Source organism: Gambusia affinis, linkage group LG05, assembly GCF_019740435.1.
Source record: "Gambusia affinis linkage group LG05, SWU_Gaff_1.0, whole genome shotgun sequence".
Lineage (NCBI taxonomy): Eukaryota > Metazoa > Chordata > Actinopteri > Cyprinodontiformes > Poeciliidae > Gambusia > Gambusia affinis.
The window spans coordinates 11,568,815-11,583,318 of NC_057872.1; the positions used below are offsets into that span (position 1 = coordinate 11,568,815).

Sequence of the window (14,504 nt, forward strand, 5' to 3'; positions counted from 1 at the left end):
TGACTTTTATCTAAAGTTATTCAGGTTGAATGTAAATATTTGTTTTCTGGAAATTAAATGAGCAAAGTCAGAACACATGCTCTAATTTATTGAATATTCTCTGCCATGTTTTTGAAATGATAAACAATTAGACTTTGATAGATCATTACCACAGTTTGCAGACAGGTTACAAAGCAAAAGCAGGATGCAATTGTACCAGCAACCTGCAGGTGATTTAATCATGTTTTTGTTACAACTGCTAACCTTGTTGACTGGAAGAAATATGTAGACTTTCAGGTTTAGTTTAGACCTTATTTCATTTCTTTCTGTTTCAGTTGTCAAGCAACATATAACGATTGTGGTGCAGGTTTCTGGGAAAGTGGCAAAAGAAAAAATGCTCAGGGGCTTTTGTAGTGAAGCCATTGCTCCGATATACTGCAGCCACTTTTGTGCTAGATCAGTAGGTTTTCTACTGTAGTGTCCCCATCAACAACTAGCAACACCATAACTGTGCTATTTTTAATTTTTCTAATTGATGCCATTAAGAAGTAAAATGGACAAATAACAAAACACTTAATTTTCAGCTAATTACACCAGCTCTTTGTTAAAATGAAGGTTTTAAAGAAAAAGTATTTTCTGTTAAACAAGAGTTTTTCTTTTGTTCATGGCTGGTAGGCTGAGCCTAGTATGGGTTGGCATGAGTCTGGGCTGGGTACAATGAAATGCTAAGGTGCTGAAGCAAAATTTGCTCCCATTTGTCAGAAATACTGGTTTCAATCAAAGGTCATGAGTCTTCAAACAAGACAATGCCTCAAAAACAAAAGCTAAAAATATTATTTGGCCTTTATAAGTGGTCTTCTGAAAGATGTGATCTATGGTGCAGATCTCTGCTGTAAGATCTGCAGCATAGAAAGAAGCTCAAACATGGATTGGGAATAAGTGGTATTTAAAATTTGAGACAGTCAGTTCAATAAAGTAAGCAAACGTTCCTGCTCCCTGCGACAGACTGGCGACCTGTCCAGGGTGAACCCCGCCTCTCGCCTGGAACGTAGCAGGAGATAGGCACCAGCAACCCTCCTGACCTCATTAGGGACAAGGGTGAACAGAAAATGAATGGATGGATGGACATTCCTGCTCTAGCTGCAGACATCTTACAGAAATCACTAATCTGTGGTGACTTCTTTAAAGGGCTTAACAAGAAAACATGAAGTGAAGGATATCATCTTTCAAATTGAGGACAACTTAGATATCACTATTAATTTTAGTGATCATTTTATTTGTATCATCATCATCATCATCATCGCTATTATTATTATTATTATTATTATTATTATTATTATTATTATTATTATTATTATTATTATTATTATTGCTGTTGTTGTCGTTGTTGTTGTTGATGATGATGTTGTTGCTATTTGTTTTTAACTCATTTTCACTTATTTAAAGAAAATGGATTTTGATTTTTAATGAAATGGCAAGACATAGTTTAGACTTAAATATTTCTGAAAAATAAGTAGTGATAATCAATTCATTATCAGGCTCAAAAAACAAAATATGTAAATGAAAGTCCACAGATATGCTAGTAAAATAAAAAAAAAAAAAACAGAAGACAAGAAAAGAAAAACTTAGAGGCAGGGACTCGTTTTCTCCTGTTTTGAAGAAATTGTTCATCCAATCAGACTTTGACATTGAGATACGCCCACAATTACATAATCATCCAATCATTTGTTGTGCTTGATTTTGTTCATCCAATCAGGTGTGGTCCTTGAGAAATTCTAAACTTTCTACAGATGTTCTTCATCTGCAGACTTACCCACTTGTTCAGGCCTGGTTAAGATTTATTGAGACCATATGGGAGAATGTGCTTTGGTCAGATAAAACCAAACTTCACCTACTAGACTTTTCATGATTTGTTTGCCTGGCCACTGACTTTCCGTGTAATTTTGCCAGTTTCTCATCTCCCTTCAGTGCTCCATCTGGGATTTGTCCCATTAAGCTCAATTTCTCAGGATACATTTCATCCTGGCCAATCAGTGAACAGAAGGTGGAGTTCTGAAAGACAACATCAACTTTCAGCACTGGTTTTGTCAGCCTATGTTTGTAGTTTGGCAATGACAGCAGAGGAACTGAACAAAACCATTCAGTCTGTGTTGACCCAGGAATGCTCATCCGAGAGTCTGCATCGGTGTTTACTTAAGAGTTCACTTTAAGGTCAGAATGTGGTTTATTTCTTTGTAGAGGTTCTGAACCCAACTCATTTCAGTATCACTTAAACCATCTACACACTGACTAATTACAAAGTTACAGTAAAAGTGAAAATAAAAGTAAGTCAGCCATTATAGCTTCAAAATGCATATGCAAATATGTGGTGGTGTACCAGTAGTGGCTGTTTTTCATTTCAAAAACAACACCAGCAGGGAAATAAATGTTGCGAAAGCAGGAAGAAGACACAGCTATGTCTCTGATTTCCCAGTTGTAAACCTTTTTTTTTTTTCTTTTTTTTTTCCACTGGCTGTTATAATTCCATAACAACCAGAAAGAAATAATACTGGCAGACAAAGACATATGATACCTTCACAAGTACAGACACTGTATATGCATAGATATCAACACCAGTTCACAAACAAGTGTTGGTTATGAACTTCACAGGCTTTAAAAGCAGACATATATCAGCTTGCCTGGTATTTGTGATGTTTCTGTTTGTGTTAATGTGAGTCTTTAAAACCATCTAGACAAAACCAGTCAGGTGGAGACTTGCAAACTAGCGACAGCAGGCCTCTCCACCTATTTTGGAAAACTGCATTGATTTGCCAGACACACAGAGACTAACACTAAGTAAATATGTTAATTTATGGTTAGATTTTATTTTTACAGACAAAAAAATGCAAAGTGAAGACTCCTTATAAAGCAGTAAATACCTAGGACACATAATACACAATGTCCATCTACAAACACATTGGAATTCAGGGTAAACCAGAGAATAAGAGAGTAAGGATAAGAAACACCCCCCCCCCCCCCCACCCCACACTCTGTGTTAACCTAAGAATTCCTAGATATTGACATGGGATGCAGTCATACCTCTCAACCTGCTCCAGCAGTGCTCCTATCATCTCCCCTGCTGTGGTTCTGCTGAAGTTCTGACTTACACAGCCACCTTGTTCTGCTCTGTCCTACTGTGGCCTTACCGAGACTGCACATCAAACTGGAAAGACCTCAACATGCACAGAGGAGCTGAATTTGCTTGGAAATTTGCTAAACTACACCAAAAAAGCTGATTATCTTTTATTACAAGCTATATCAGTTATTCATATATAGATGAAGTGCAAAAAGCCAATGGAACAAAACAGATCAATATTAAATGGGGTGTGGATATAAGCATGACTCATTCATATACCAAAGATAATCTGTGATACAGTTAAAGAATACATTTTAAAAAGCTGTTCAGTGTGTTTCTGAATGAATAAAATAGAACAGAATGAAAAGGAGCATGAACATGACCTTTAATTGACTCTAATGTTGGACATGCAGGTCAAATAAAAAAAAAAAAAGTTTTATTGTGTGTTTTTTTACTATTCTATTTATGGCACCATTTTCAGTCTCTACACATTCCAACCAACAGAGTGTCCTCTGCTTAAGCATATTTAAAAGTCAGTAAAGGTTGCCTTCATGCATTTTTCTGCTGATCCAAACTGCTGCACCTATTAGAAAATCTCCAGCACTTTTTTTTTCCACTTTCTACATATATTATAGTTCTTAAAAATATATATTTTCAGCAGGTCTGAAAAAAATCAACCAGAAAAAGGTTGATTTGTGAATTTCTATGCAGTAAATAATAGGAGTACCTTTTTCCTCAGCCCACATGCTTTGCTCTTAAGACCCACCGTTAGAAAGGAGTAGGTAGACATACCGTGTCATGCAATGCTCATACATGTTCACAAACTAACACACATCCAACAGACAGACAGGCATGCTTGTCAGCGATGCTGGAGGGCCCTTGGCGTACTGCTGCTGCCCATCCCCCCTTGTAAGGCCCTGTCTGGGAGAGGGGGAAGGGGAATCAGAACTGTCTGGACCCCAGCACAGCAAGCAGCAGTGACATGAAATAGAATTTCTTCTACTGAGGCAATTAGAAATAATCCTGATCTAATTTGCTGCATGGTATATCTATAAAGGTGGATTCTTGTCTTTCAGCCAATATGTTTAAGCAGGCATTTTTAATAATGGCTCTCAATTTTCCTTCAGTATGTTGATCATTTAAATGCTGCATGCTTCTTCAAACGATCTGGCAATTTTTGATTACACACTACTTCACACCATGAGAAAATCTAATATATTAAGCACTTAATGCAGTCATGTGGTGCTGAGGAGGAAACAACAAACGTATTCTGTTTACAACATGTGACACCAGCCTATTTTCTGCTTTCACACAGGAGCAGCATAGTTTCCAGCTACTCTGTTCACAATTTGCAGCGCCTTGAGCTGCAAATCAATTTTTTATGTGCAGAGACTTCTGTCTTTGATATCGCACACAAAAAAACACGTGCCATACGCTTTAAAGGACCAGATAGTATTTAAGAGTTTTTGTAAAATCCTTAGCTGGTCCATGTAGTGAGGTGACGTAATCATTGGCATTGGCGATGCAGGTCTCAGATCAGCGTCCCCCCAAATGTATAACATAGAGTTAACCCTTTTTAGATCCTTTCAATGAAATATGTGCAAATTTATGCCACATTTAATTAAATCTCGGTTTGTTTGTTTTTTCCTCTTTTGCTTAAGATCTGATTCAGCTTTCTAAATGCTTATTAATCCAGATGATTATCAAAACTAAAACCACATGCCTGTGGGGAGGCAGTTTAAATGTATTGATTCTATATGAAATTGGTGTCTTTGCAAAGTTTTATCCCACAAATCTTTCATTACTTGTCATAAATCTAAATTCTAAATCTAAAGAACTTGTTTTTTGTATATTTTTTCTTTTACACACTCCAGTCAGTTTGCTTCCCTTTAAAAGTGCCTGTATGTGTGACATTTGTTCAGGAACATATCTCAAAAACAAACTGAAGTGGCTTTCTCAAAGCAGTTTTCCCATCACTGCTAAATCATTTCTTATTGGTAGTTTAAAGCACTTAAGCCTAATCCACACACTGAGGCTCACTATCAGCTGCCTTTGTTTACCCAACAAAATTAAAAAGATAGAACAACTGCTAAAAAAGAAATCTGGCGCAGTGAAAAGATGTTTACATTTTACTCTCCATTTCTTGGATTTTTGCAAAGCAACGTCATAACGCTAAAAAATGCATGAAATTAAATGTTGGCATTTATACTGATTGATCCTTATGTGTTTGTCTTTGCAGTTTCACCACTTTGTGCTGCAACTGTCAAAAAACACTGAATGCAATAAAAGAGCTCAGGAGTTTCAGTTCCAGCTGATATTTATTTCCTTCCTTGAAAAAGTTCTGTACACAAGTTTGTATCAACAATCTGACAGGCAGTGAATGGACAAAATTTAGCTGGCATGAGTCAACCTACCCCTTCTTTAATCAGAAAAAAGAGGTGGCTTCTTTGTTTATGGCATGATTAAAGACAATAAATGATAATTCTACACAGCATATTGCACAGGATGGATGAAAAATAAAGTTAATATATTTAAAAATGCTTTCATATATTTATATATTTATAAAAAAAAACAAAAACAAAAAAAACAGTCTGAACTGACCACCTTAAATGTAAGTAAGGATGTGTAAAAGATAGCAGTTCTAAACAGTGCCTGTCCTCGATAGCAACAACGTACATAAACACACAATCTTTTTGCTTTATGGTACAGTCAAATATACAAAGATCAAGTTCATTGTTTTTTTCCTCTTTTTTCCTTCTCCGTTCTTTTTTCTGAAAAAACACAACAGCTAATAATAACCTGAATCTGAAATACAAATGCTATTCACCATGCCATAAAGATACTAAAACAATTATTAGCTAGTAGTTAGCCGACAAGTAGAAAAGATTATATATTCAAATACAATGAGAAACGCAGTACAAGAAAGTGTTGCGCAACTCAGGTCAGAAATTTGAATATGCTTGATGTTGTCATCTTTGTTTGTGATATGGACAGCCCGCCTCAATCCACTGGCCGAATGGCAAGATGTGACATCAGTGAGTGAAAACATCAAGAAACGAAGTCAAATTTAAAGCTACAATCTTCAAGACGTTGGACGCAAAAACATATGATTTAAAAAAAAATAAAAATAAAAAAAGCAAGTGACTGCTTTTTAGGATAGTGCTGCTGTTTAAACCACATGGTCCCACAGGAGGAGCCTCTTAAAAAAAAAGACTCGTGCTCCTGTGTCTTTAAAAAAAATGAGCCTGCAGTCTGGCACTGTAAACGTTGGAAAAGGGGGCCGAGACTGGTGCTGCTTTCAAGTGCTGTCGGAAAAATTGCAATTATGTCCTAATCACCTTCACGTCTGTGCTGCAGATGTTTAAGGGTTTGACATCAAAGAGGACTTAAAGACTGTTTCTGGATTTTTTTGTGAAAGAAGACAAATAAGGCCTACCTATCTGATTTCTACCTACTCACCTTTTCTGTCAAAAAAGTGGAAGTGTATCTTTAAATTTGAGAGAATAAGTACAATAGGCACCGCAAGGATACAAAACGGACAGCTCTACTGTTTGATCTAATCTACTAAAGTAACTGAGCCCGAAGTAACAAGCTTACCATAAGCACTTGAAGGCAGCATGAAAAAAACCAGCCTGTTGAGGGCATTAAAAAACAAGGAAATCCAATACAGCTGTATTAGTTAGGCTACACATACCCCCGTGTTCAATATAGATTTGTACAAAAATACACTGAGAAAATAATCAAACTGTTTCTTCTCTTTTAAGTGTCCAAAAAAGTGTGTACATTTAAATATAAAAAGGAAATTAAAAAGGTTGTGTGTTCTTAAAACTCTAGCCCTTCGCCTGAGAAGGAAATGTGACAGACACAGACATACTGACAGGATCATGTATAAAAGAACTAGCAAAACAAAAGATGCTTGGCCCAGTATATAAATACAGCATCCCCATATAAAAATGGCATCTGAATACATGTACAAAACAAAACAAAATAGAAATCGATGATGATTTCTCTATAGCTATGGTCTGGAAAATAACATTATAGAATTTTGGTCCTAGTAGAGGGAACAAATGTAGCAATACAGTTAAGCACAGACTTGAAGTTGTGTTTGTGTCCTGAAGTGAGCTGGTGATTATTTCAAAGTCCTTTTTTTTTTCTCCGTAAAAAAAGTAGAACCGAAGTGAGCGCCACCTAGATCCTTTTAAATAACCCTAATACTAGTTTACAAACTGCTCAAACAGTCGCACAGAAAATCTCAGCACAAGATATAGGAACAAAGTAGGCTATCATGCTAAACACGCTTTTTTTTTTGTTTCTTGAGAAAATAACTTTTAAAAAACATCAACCCACCTCGGTTTCATTAAAAAAAGCCTCTTGGTGATACAGTAAAAAAAAACTGTCGCACTGCAGTCCTAGTCTGTACCTTTTTTGTTTGCTTGGTTTGTTTGTTTGTTTTTCTTTTTTCTTTAGTGGCGAAGTTCACTTGGCGATTGGTTAAAAACTTGTGAAAATGTCCCTTTTTTTCTCTCAAAAATTCATTAACGACATTGATTAAGTGTACGGCGGACCGCATAACGTGCAAATCAATCACAGTTAAGTTACTCAGTTTAAAAACAGTCCTGCACTGAGCTGTCAGGAAACTCAGTCTGTTTTTTTTTTTTTTTTTTTTTTTTTGTCTCCTCTTGTTTGGACGGCTCCCCTCCGACTCCCTCAGTCCAGGCATCCGAAGAAAAGTCCCGAAAAAAGCAAGTTATTCGCTTTAGAGTTAAGCTTTCCAAGGATTTGCAGGGACAGGGTTTGCAGTAGTGAAACCCACTGGTAAGCAAGAGCTCCTCTGTTTCTGTTTGCGTCTGCGAGTTTTAGCACTCAGTCAGTATGTGAACACCAGGTTGGAGATGGTGGACTCCAGCCAGTCTCCCGATATCATCTCGCTGACTTCGGGCGTACAGTAGTCGGGGAACTCGAAGTGGGAACCCCCGCAGACGGACTCGCCGTTCAAGTCCCAGTCCCTGTCCAGGACCGATGAGCCGAAGCTCCCCAGCGACATGCTGTCGAAGCTCGGACTCGGGTTGACGTCCAGCAAGTCGTCCTCGAACTCCTCGTCCTCCGAGGAAGACGAGGAGGAAGAGACAGAGGAGTGCGACCCAGAAGGGGTAGGCGAAGAAGCCCGCCGAGTGTTGCTGTACGTGTGGCCGCTGCGGCGCTCCGAAGTTCCGCCGAAGCTGCTGCTGCTGCTGCTGCTACTGCTACTGCCGGGGGAGTCAGCGCCTTCCTCTCTGCCGCTGGCCGCGTCCTCGTAGAGACTGAGCGGGTCGCTAGAGTCCGCCGAGCTGCTGAGCGTAGGGCTAGCCGGCACCACCACGGAGGACGTGGGACTGACGCTCAGACTGGCCGCGCCGCTCCCGAAAACGTATACTCTCTTGGGCTTCTTGGCATCAGGTATTTGTTTGGCAGCCGAGGAGACAGATTTGGACTTGTAGAGAGAGTTGTGGTGGTGCTCTGACGGGTGCTCAGATGCAAACAGCGAAGCTTTGTTGCCACTGCTGCTCCCGAAAAGTGATTTTTGGGGTTTGTTGCTGCTGCTGGGTGATTTTGATCCGTTCTTCCTCGCAGATGAGGACGTCTTAGTGCTGGTGTTGTTTGAGCTACCGGTAACTTTTTCCCCTCTATCGCTGCTGCCAGCCTTAGATGCGCTCGACTTTACCTTCTTCCTCGGTCTGTACTTGTAGTCGGGATAGTCCGCCATGTGCTTAAGTCGAAGCCGCTCTGCCTCTCTGATAAAGGGAATCTTGTCGCTGTCTCTCAGCAGCTTCCAGCGCTTCCCCAGCCGCTTAGAAATCTCTGCGTTGTGCATGTCCGGGGACTGCTCCATGATCTTCCTCCTCTCTATCTGCGACCACACCATGAATGCGTTCATGGGTCTCTTGATGTGGCCGCTGGGAGTTTTGCACCACGCCGGGTTCTCCCCGAGCTTGTCGCCGGCGGTGGAGGAGGCTGCGGAGCCCGCCGGGGACAGAGGCGAGGCGGCCGGGTCCAGATCCATGCTTGCGCCGGAGTCGGAGCCTGAGTCCCCGGTAAAAAAGGACAGCGCCTCGGCGGTGCTCTCTGTGTGGCTCATTTTCTGCACCATGCTGTCCGATTAAAGTAAGAGCGGGATGCTTGCTCTTTCTCCCCCCTCTCTCCTGGGTTCCTCTGGTTCACTTTAAAGCAAACTCAGCTCTTTTCTCCCACTCTGACAGTTTGTGCTGAGTGCAAACAGTGCAAGCAGTTATTCACTCCTGAGATGCGCAGGATTCTTGAAAACACAGTCCAGAGTTGCCTAAAAAGGCTACATGCATAAAAAAAGGTTTAATTTCCAGGTGCTGTTGGTGTTCAAACAGTTCGTCTTTGTTGTGGAGCGGATAATCGGTGTTGGAATAAAAAAAAAAAAAAAATCAACACAGCCCTGTGATCACTGAACACAATCTACACAGCTGCAGGAGCAGAGTGCCCACACATGCGCTCAGGCACTTACAAAGGGCCCCAAGTATACAATGTGTAAAAGTAAGTGCTTTTTCTCTGCATCTACTCCAAGAATCAAAAGCCGTGCATGCTGTGGTAGGGGAAAGAAGAAGGAAAAAAATAGAAGCTAGAGCAACTCACACTCCCCTGCCTCCCATCTGCAAAGACTAACAGTCGCTGTTTCAAGCACCCCGTCAGACTGCTGCCCCCCTTGCCTGCATTTATTCCTCTCTCATACAACGGCGATAAAAATCCACCAATCAGATTGCCCCTACGCTGTCGCTACGCTGCTTGGGGCCAGGCCACGCCCCCTCCGGCATCTGATTGGCGAGCAAAGGATTCTAATAATAATCAGCGCGTGCAATGAGAAGCCTCGTGTCTGACCTCATTCCAGAATACAACAAGAAACTTGATTTTTTTTTTTAAAGAGACACGGGCTAATGTTATGAACCCCCCTTTTCCACTACCCTATGACAGCCCATGTGTCTATCATTAGCATATAGGTTTTGCTATATGGGAAGTCAATTATAGTTGTGCTGAACACACAGCCAGAGACAGATATAAAGAAATACTGCTACTCTGTTTGTCTCAGTATGATTGTGAATGGGGAGGACATGTAATAATAAATAAACGCAAAGAGCCTAAAGGCAACCAATACAGCTGATATAAAATATGTATCACTTGATAGTAAACATCATATTACACCTACAGTATTATTATTACCACCACTGTTTGTTGACTATTAAATAGAGTTGTTATTGTCAACTGCAGGTGCCCATAAGTGATCCACATGCTGCTAAACAATTCCGTTGAGCGTCTCTTGCTCATTGGCACACAAACAGGCAAATATCTCTTCAGAATCGTTGGGTTGGTGTTAAAGAAGTCAGCAAACCTAGGTGCCTGGGGGTTTGTAGCCCTCCCTTTTTCTCTCTCTCGCTCTCTCTCTCTCCTTACGAGACGGGACTGGGCGGTCTTTTGTCACATAACCAGCCCCTTTCTAGCGCGCCACACCAGACCAGACAGACAGAAAAAAGAAAAGGGCAGAGGAGGAACGAGCAACAAGCCCGCTGCGAGAGCGCACAACATCCGCACAGCCCGAAACTGCAAGAGAAGTTCATTTTCCCGTGAAGAGACAAAAACAACAGCAGGTGTGGGAAGGCGCTCGTAACTTGTAAAAGAAATTGGGCACATGTTGCCCCACAGTTGAGTTTCAAAGTTGAGTGTAAAATTCAAAGTCCTTCATTTTCACCTTAAAACAATTTCAAGTCCGTAACTCTACAACGTTTTAGGGGAGTTTCACAGGTTTCTTTTACCTGTTCTTACTAGCAATTTCTACTTTGTGCTGTGTTTGGAAGGAATACCATGCAATGAAGAATAAAATCAACAGAAGTCCTTAAAAAATGCATGGTTTCGTTGATACAATCATATATTTAATATTTTTTTGTTCATTTAAAAAAATTGTTCTCCAAAGGGAAAAGAAATGGGAAAGGATTGTAATCAATGCATGGTTCCAATACCGCTAGATGGCGTCGCAGAGCCAGAAAGCACTTTATCATGCATGGCTGTGCTGGAGAGAAGTTTAGTGAGGGTAAAAAAGAGATCAAGTCAGAGCAATGAGAACGGTTAGCAGGGGTAAGTTACATAATGTCTCTGTACGATAGAGCTCCATCCAAGCAAGACTGCTGGGCAAGGAAGGAGGTTACTTGCTCCAAGGTAGGGGTATAACAAGTGAAATTAACTTGAAAATTACAGCAGTTTGCTCTTAGTGAAATAAGCTTGGATTGTAATCAGACAGCGCTTTAATGATTTCTGCAGACAAACCCTCACGTACATCTCTGAACTTTAGAACTATCACCAAACTAGAAATAAAGACAAAAAGGTGTACAGTTTTCTTTTTTCTTTTTAAAAAAAAAAAAAAAAAAAAACAGACCAAGAGAGATGGTGAGATATTCGGTCTGTTAGTAAAAGGAAAGCCACAGCTGATTTGAACCCCAACTGGGAAGTCAGTAAGAAAAAATAACAATATACTGGATGCATTTCACTGGATGCAATTATGCTCAATATGGCCTCATATCTGCAGTGCATCCAAGGAAAACGACGGGTAATTGGGCTCCAATTTGTGTGTTCATGGAGCAGAACTGCAATGGAAATAAGAACGTTAACTCACAATCTTGCACTGCTGTGCAATGCCAATTTAATAAGAAAATGCAGGAAAACATTTTACATAAGTGAGTCCTATAGAAGTGGAGGGGCTGACGAAGGAGTCCTTTAAATAAAAGTTTCCATCGAACTACGAGGACAAAAAGTACAGTTCAGTGGAACTGTGTCCTGGTAAAAATAATTCAATAATGTCCCTAATCTTAAGGGGAATTTTGGCTCTATGAGAATTATATTATTTAATAGCCTACATGTAAAAGATAACTCTGTTGACAAAATAATTTAGTAGAAATCTAGTTTAGTTAGTTCTGCATCTCACAACTTAGATCTGTAAAGATACAGTATTATAAGATTTGATTTACAGCAAAACCTGTTATTAGTCACAAAGAATATGGAAGCAGGATGCAGTTTTCTGTGTGAAACACATACTGAGAGCAGAACATGTGAAGAACTTCCAGAGTTTTAATAGAAATAGAAAAGTAAGGTAGGGTAAAATAAAAATAAAATTGTGCCAGCTTTAAACCAAAACATCTCTTTGCTTTTGTTACCACTTCTTTCATATCAGGCAGTACCTCTGAAAGTTAACCTTTGAAGGCTTTTAATAGTTATTGCAAAAACTTACATTTTAAAAACTGTACAATTGCATTTTGGTCTTGGCTGTTTACAGAGAAATCATCAGCTTCAGCCCTTAATTTTATACAGTGCATTACTAAAGTCAAACTTCAACTTATTTTACTGGCATTTAACATGAAACACCAAAACAATCTGGTTCATATTCGTAAAGATGAAGGAAAATTTTGCATTGTTTTTCCAAAAAAAGAAAGATGCAGATGTGGCATGCATTTGAACCTTTACTTATTTGTAAAACCTTCATAAACCGCAGTTAGAGCTGCATATCTTTGGGGTTATGTCTCCACTGGCTTTGTGCATCTTGGAAATGCACGTTTTTGCTAAATCTTTGGTCCAAAATAAGCTCAGGCTAAGAGAAACAATGAAGCGCACTCCTTGATTAATGACTTTTACATTCTTTTACATGTTTACTGTGTCCCCTACATGACCAACTATCGTTCGTCTTTTCAACAGAGCAGTAGACCTCTACAGCTCCTCCAGAGGTAAAATAGGCCTCTTGGCTGCTTCCCTGATTAATACTCTCTATTCTATGACTCTACATTTAGAGTGTTTAGTAACTTTGTCATTGTGCCATTCTCTTTCCTTTTTCAGGTAATGGATTACACAGGTCTTAGTAAGATGTTTAAAGCTTGAAACTCCATGTTTAAAGCACCCCACTTGACAGCTGGCCTCTTTTGTCTTATTCTATTCTATTCTATTCTATTCTATTCTATTCTATTCTATTCTATTCTATTCTATTCTATTCTATTCTATTCCAAATAAATAGGACCTTTCACCTACTTTTAGCTTCACAGTTCACTTGAATACACACCTCTGTCTCTTGGCAGACTTCTCTGTTTCTTTTGCTTTCTCTGTAGCCCTCCCTCCTTCCCCTCATCCCTTTCTGTTTTTCAGTGTACACATTAGAATGCGTAACCCACACATACACACACGCCTAGATACGCAAATACACACACACACACACACACATATACACATACCCACAAGCTGAAAGGATAAGCAGAGCATTCAAACTTTCCCCCTCTCTTTCTCCGTCTCATTCTTTTACCGCCATTGTTTCCGCGAGGTACAGCTGCCACGCGAGTTGGAGTGGGTCGCGTGCCAACCCTAATCTCAACAGGTGTTCTTTTTGTGCCCCTTCCACCCCCCTCTATCCACCCCTTTCTGCTCCTCCTACCAACCTCAAACTTTTTTTTGTCTCCGTTTGTTCCTTATCTTGCACTTTCTCGCAACTTCCCTGAACATTTTTCTTCTACTGCTCTTAAATTCAAGATACACTCTAAGTTAAACTCTCATGATTGTAAAATCAAGTCAGCAGTAATAAAGAAGTGAAAGAAGACATGAAATCTGAGATCCACTTTAGGTCACGGACATTGTTGAATATTACTTTGAAACATCTGTAGAATAAATGAATATAAAATGATCATACAGGTATTTGCTAAATCCGTAGAAAATGTTTTACAGGCTCACTTCTGTTTCACATTTTGTGCCTTCGTCTTCCCTCAGGCAGCTGCTCTCCTCACTTCTATGGATAAGTGTAGCAAAATCAAGTTTCTTGTATTTGTAAACTGAGCAGTGCATTCTCAAAGTATGTGAAAGTATTGGTAGATATCTCTTACTTTGTTGGGGAACTTACATAAAGTTCTCCCATAGGCTGAAGTGCAACAGGAAGTCTTTCTACCTCTCTCTACTTTGTATGTGTACTCCCTCCTCTGCTTCTGCTCTCTCAGCCCTCTCCCCCCCTCAGCTCTCTGCTCAGTTTAGATCAGTTTGCTTTATTGGCATGAATGCTAGATGAGGAATGCTGCCAAATCTCCCCCATCTCCCTTTTCTTTTCTCTCCCCCCTTCTCTCTCTGCAGATAAATCCGATCTGAGGTCATCTGTTATTCAGAACAGTGACACCATATGGTCTGCCACCCACTCGAAGTACATCTAGTTGGTTTCATGAAAACTTAAAATCTTCCCATATTTAAATATTAATGGAGGTGTGTATTGACCAGCTGTCACAAACACTACTTAGAGTTTAGCCGGCCCGCACTTTGAGTCTTTAGCAGTGGTACGTTCATTACTAACATGCTGATCTTTCATAACACAGCGAGGCGAGTATGTTGGAAGAAGTTGTAA

General features: G+C 39.8%; 1 protein-coding gene across 1 annotated transcript; it reads right to left on the minus strand.

Moving 5' to 3' along the window:
* Positions 1 to 5,393: 5,393 nt before the first annotated feature.
* Positions 5,394 to 12,715, minus strand: sox4b (SRY-box transcription factor 4b). The gene has a single exon (XM_044117410.1). It carries the CDS (start codon positions 9,219 to 9,221, stop codon positions 7,962 to 7,964), a length of 1,260 nt encoding a protein of 419 aa, XP_043973345.1. The 5' UTR covers positions 9,222 to 12,715; the 3' UTR covers positions 5,394 to 7,961.
* Positions 12,716 to 14,504: the final 1,789 nt, after the last annotated feature.